The sequence below is a fragment of the Bidens hawaiensis genome, unplaced genomic scaffold (genome assembly GCF_021521415.1).
Source record: "Bidens hawaiensis isolate Kalapana, Puna unplaced genomic scaffold, B.hawaiensis_p1.1 tig00070540_1, whole genome shotgun sequence".
Taxonomy (NCBI): Eukaryota; Viridiplantae; Streptophyta; class Magnoliopsida; order Asterales; family Asteraceae; genus Bidens; species Bidens hawaiensis.
The window spans coordinates 33,590-39,589 of NW_027502397.1; the positions used below are offsets into that span (position 1 = coordinate 33,590).

The 6,000-nt window shown below is 31.4% G+C and overlaps 1 protein-coding gene across 1 annotated transcript in view; it reads right to left on the minus strand.

The window, feature by feature from the left end:
• The window catches only part of LOC143605644 (actin-related protein 4-like), a 30,581-nt gene extending 25,105 nt beyond the window's left edge, over nt 1–5,476 (minus strand). The window contains exons 1-2 of the mRNA XM_077081679.1: nt 5,393–5,476; nt 4,447–4,464 (exon numbers count right to left, since the gene is read on the minus strand). Coding sequence (XP_076937794.1) covers nt 4,447–4,464; nt 5,393–5,476 — 102 coding nt within the window. The remainder of the gene's footprint in view (nt 1–4,446; nt 4,465–5,392) is intronic.
• Nucleotides 5,477–6,000: the final 524 nt, after the last annotated feature.

Genomic DNA, 6,000 nt, shown 5'->3' on the forward strand with positions numbered 1-6,000 from the left:
TGGCTTTGACCAAACCCTAAAAATAAAGATTCGGTCTATTAACAGCCGTTGTAGTCCCTTTCTACACACCCACCCCACCCTCTTTTTTCACTAAATTTATCCAATCCATAGTGTTTGAAATATCGATAAACAATCGGGTGTGTTTGATTTGTAAGCCAATTGTGTTAGTTGGTTATAATGCTTAAAGTAATTAGTTGTTTTTTAGGGTTAATTATTAGTTAAGTTTGTTCGGATTTAGAATTTCTTCACTTTAAATGGTTTATAATGCTCAAATGTATGCTAATCACTTTTTTAAAATTATACCCATAAAAACAAATAAAGTGCATGCATGTTAGAGTTGGAGTAGTAGGGGGTGACAGAAATTCCAATTTTTCCCTTCGAAATAATATGAAAACCTTTAGAAATGATAATTACTTTAAGATTATATAATTTAAGAAGTTTGAAAGGCAAAAAAAAAAAAAGTGTTTTTTTTATGTAATATAGAACATACCCTATCAATGTTTTAAACTTCATATGAGGTATTTATGAGTTCTAAACGTTGGAATCGAATATAAGAAATGTTCATCCCCATGTAATTTATATATTTTTTTTTAGTTAACAAATAACTTAGGTAACACAGATAACCTCAACCTTATTATTTGTAGAGTAGCAAATACTGTAAAGTAATAAACTGAAACTTCATTAGATAAAGGTAACACACCTATGTTTTCAAGTTAACGTAAGCAAACTAACAAAGTAATAAAGTCTAACATGACTAGCCATACTTAAGGCTTAACAAAAGAAAAAAAATCAAAACTTAGAATATCTAAGAGGTAGCATGAGTAACTCGGTTGCGTTTTTGGACAGAGACACGGGGTATATTGATGTTAGACTGTAGATTTAAACCCGTTTCAGCTGTATCTGCAACCTCATCATCATTGGCATCGACATCGATAACGTAACGTCACTCCGAACACCATTTTGAAAGGTTTTTCATTCTTTTGGATTTTTTCTCAAACTCTCGATCCTGCAATTGCAACAATTTTTGAAATCAGCAAATGTAGACAGAAATATTATAACATATATAGATACCTCAAGGCTAAATTCTCGTTGCAAATGAGACTTGTAGGGACTGAAATTAAGGCCACAAGAAATAATTTCAACGCTATCTGAGTTAGCCTGCACAAAAATTGGTTATACAAATGCTGTATTCAATAATTACAAAGACTTTATAAAACTAAAGCTTGCAGCAGGTGAAGCAGGCCTGTTTTGATTTCCTTCTGTAATTTGTTCTGTGTTTTTTTGTTCTTCATACTTTGTAGCAGTGTTAACTGGATTCCCCTAATATAAAACATAAACAAAAAAACATTAGTTAGCTACATGTGCAATATGTAAAATTAAGTAAGCAAAACTTGAGTTGGATAGAGTATTACCATAGGATATGTTTGTGTATTTTTTAAAATAATTTTTTTTGTTGCAGATCAGACATCTCATGTATGTGTTTTTGATGGGTGATATTGCCCTTAAATAGTGATCTATAACAAATAAAGTATTGACATGTGTCAACCTACTAACCCCATCTTTCTTAAAATTTGAATTATATTTAGAAGTGACAGTTTATTTGCGTCATTTTTGTATGGAAGCAAATGAAAATTTTTAAATAAAAATAACTCTTTAAATAATTGGTTATATAAATAATTAAGCCTTTAATTTTTGGCAATTGATTTTTTGGAAAAATAAAAACATGGCCTATGTTGCTTTGGATTTTCAGTGTGTCTATAAATTAATTCTTTACATGATACATAAAGTGTTGAATTGTTGATTAATATGTTATTTGTATGGTGGCTTATATTGCAGGTGAAGTCTTTTACTGATATGATTCAAAGTTCAAATGATTATATAACATCTAATTTGTTTCAATAGTTCCAGGTATTTTTTTTTGTTACAAGGTGTAATGTTATTTATCAATGTTTTTGTAAGATAACCGGTATGATAAAAAAATTGATAAATATGTAGTTTGTTCGTGGCTTAAAATGTCGGTTAATAGGTTGCTGAATATGTAGAGCTGGAACAGTTTTTTTTTTCTTTTTTTTTGTTGAATTTGTGGAGCTGAAGAGAGAGACAATGGAACTTCCCTGAACGGCCCCTTCAAGAAGCTTTTTAGGGGGTTAAGTTTTAAGGGCTGAGATTTAATATTGTGGACTTTGAATGGTCAAGATGAAGTCAAAAGTTAGTTTTGAATAGGGGAATAATATATTATATAATTAGTTCGTGTCATGTTGTACATACAAGTATACAACGCGGTACTGGTTTACAAATTGCGTATTGAGATAAACCGAATAGAGTTTGGGTACAGGTATTGAGAAGAAAAACCATATCCTATGTGCCACGTAAGGTCTGATCGGGTTCGGATATGAGATAGGGTATTAATACAGATGATTAAAAATGATTTTTTTTTTTATTATTTTACACAAAAATAAATTCAATTTTATTTTAAATTTGGTTTGTAATTTGTAAAATTAATTTAAATAAATGACAATATCATAAATTGATCCAAGTAAAATTTATTTGCTCAATGATATGCATTTTTAAAAAAATTAAATATAAAATTTGTAAAATAAAAAAATGCTATTGTAATATCGTGTATAAAAAAAAGGGTAAAGGGTATAGGGTATAACCAGTTTCGTGTATTTTCGGGTATGTTCCGGGTATGAGTATTGGACTCTAAATACATACTTTATCCATACCTTACGGGTAAGGTCGGATTCGGTTATGTGTATACAATACCCAGATACAAAAATAATTGGTTCCAGATTTTTTTGTAAGTCCAGCTCAGAATACGGGTTTTTGTGCACCTCTACAACACGATATACTTTTTGTTTCCAACTATAACTTTTTGCTTACCTATTTTTGTTTTTAACAACTAGAAGAATTTTTATTAAAAAACCAATAGGGTCAAGCCATAGGCTAGACACCCGATAGACAATAATACAACCCATCAGAAGTAATCAACCCTTTAATTAATACAATCAAGTATAGTATTATAGTAAATTTAACTGGTTTCTACAGTCTAGCACAGTATTATAAAAGAGATGGCATGCTTGACAGTTAACTATGGTTTTATAGCAGGACAACTTTATAGAATAATAAGTAAGTTTTAAATTTTTTTCAATTAAGTCACTTATATTTTATTTAGTTTCAATTAGGTATTTCAACTTTCAATTTTCTCTCAATTAGGCCACTCAACTTTTAATGTGTCTCAATTAGGTCACTCAATTTTCAATTTTAGCTCAATTATGTCACTCAACTTTCAATAAATGTTCTAGTACTATCTTTTTTACCTTCATATTATATGTTCATAAATAACTAAAACGTCTTTAAAACCAACATTTTTTTATATTTTTTATCAGTAAATATATCAATTACAAAAATATAGCAGTTGTCCCTCTCGTTTTAGAACAAAAAATGAAAGTTAAGTGACCTGATTGAGAAAAACTGAAAGTTAAGTGATCTAACAGAGATAAAACAAAATATGAATAATTTTAATTGAAACAAACTTGAAACTTGGTTACTATTTTATGATGTTTTCCCTTTATAATAAGTCAGTGATACACTAAAGTTAAAGTGTTTTAATAAAGTAAACATGTTAAAGCTAAGGTAACGGGTTTTGAAGTAAATGAACCGAGTAAAGAATGATAACGGTCTTATAGTGCCAGGTTTGTTATTTCTCTTGGAGGGAAGAATGTTATAGTGGATGTTTTACAACTCCATTATGGAAGTGGCTTATAAAGCAATGTTGTAGAAATTGTTAGACGCTAGTCAAACAATGGTGTAGGAACTAGCGATTAGTTGAAGAGAGTCTAACAAAATCTCTTTGATAACATACAACTCCCTTTCAAACTCATAATCATTCTCATTACATATCCTTAAAACTGCCTTTTACAGAACATGGTTAAATATTATCAAAGAATAATGTAACACCCCAACCTGGAAAGGCTAACGTGTCACCTTTACAGATATCAAAACATAACTCATAAAAGCCTAAATTAAATTTAATTCCATCAAATTACTGAAAACATTTAGTCTTCTAAAATCTTGAACTTTATTACTCTATCTCTCTCTCTCACCACTAATTCCTCTGATTTCCCATATCCACTGTCAACAAATAAGAAAAACACAATAAAGAAAATAAGGCTGAGCCAAAAATTGACCAGTAACGGAAAGAACAATAGGTAAGGACTGACGAAGGAAAAGTAAGTCTAAGAACTTTGATTCAAACTCGAAATCAACTTTTTACTGACATAAATACTAAACATAAACTGACGCATAATCCAACACTTGGTCGGAACAAACTCAAATGCATACAGAAACATATCAGAATATATACACACATCAAACCACGTGACTACACATATCAAAAACTCAAAAGTCACGTGAGAAGGAAACACCCATGAGCCTAAACAGAACAGACGGGTACACAGCTAGCTAGTCCATGCACCTATAAGACGGTGAGCGTGGCGTACACCCATTATTCCATCTCCACACAACAAACGCAAACTCAGAGCTAAGATCGATCTATACGCCTCTAGGGGCCAAAGTACTAGCTAGAGACGCCGTGAACTTTTATTACGCACTGTCACGATAAGTGCATGCTGTTGACGCCCATACGACATTTCAGACATGCTCGGGTGACAGAGTACAAAAGCTAATTTCATATAAATATGCAACAAAATGCTACTGACGGGACATGCAATAATGAGTACAAAATATATAATCTATTGCATGTTACAAAAATAAATGTAAAACATAACAAATAAACCGAACTCAAACTGTAATAGAAGCTAACGAAAGTCCGCACTACAAAGTGACGGACACCGAATATAAAATGGAATTTAATTAATACTACAAGTAAACGAAAACAGAAACTGTACCTTAGTTATCAAGCAATAGTAACAAATTGGCTTGTCTTCAAAATATTTAAGAACCTACGATTTGTTTACATTTTGATTTAGATATACGAATTTAAATTTTACGTGGGCTGATTCGTTGATTTCCTCGGCGGACTCCCTTCCAAAATTCAAGACTAAATGTCGAAAACCTTAATCGTTGACGGCTTGTTTAGTATTATGGCCTTAGTTTGATAGCAAACCAGTTAAACGAAAACTTGCTCATTTAACTACCCGCTATGGATTTAAACGCGGAAGATAGTTCCGAAATAAGCATTGTATCATCCGTTAAGCTGAAAAAGATCTACCAAACACTTAATAGGGATGTTTTAAGCAATTCGTGAAAATATTTTTGATTTTTACAAACAAATGCTATGTTTTTCTAAATTAACAAGATTTTGGATAAAAAACACTCGTTTTTGCGCTATTTGTCGCACCCGATATATTTTTCTCGCCAAAAACCGAACCTGAAATAAACTTGGATTCAAGATTTCACGTTCGGGCACGCAAAACGAGACAAATGGGCCAAAGGGGGCCCAAGAAGGGTCCATCCGCCATCTTGGACTTTCCACCTCCTTTGATATAACTTCTTGAATATGCTTGATTATATAATCAATTTTCACAAAATATCTCACTTATAAGCTACCAAGGTCTGGTTCTCTCATCTTCCATCAAAATACTAGGTAAAATCATCTATTTTTATCAAAATTAAACTTGTTTAATTATGTATAAATTCATATAAACATAGTTTGATTGCCAAAAATCATTCTTAACCATAAAAAACCTTTAAAATGGTTCAAAAACATGTTTTGATCATACACATGGTTTGGAATCAGAATCATACTCCTTTTTGGCCATAAACACGGATTATAGGGTTTAAACGACGTTTTTACGGTTCAAAAGTTCGGTTTAGATCCCTAACCGAAACCCTAAGTTTCAAGGCTGTTTTGATAATGATACATTCTTGGTTTATGATACAGGACCTGTACCTATCTTACTTAGAAGCACAAGAACCCAAAAACTTGAATTAAAGAGCGAAAAGAACGAAAATTGTAAAGGTAATGCCGAAATACTC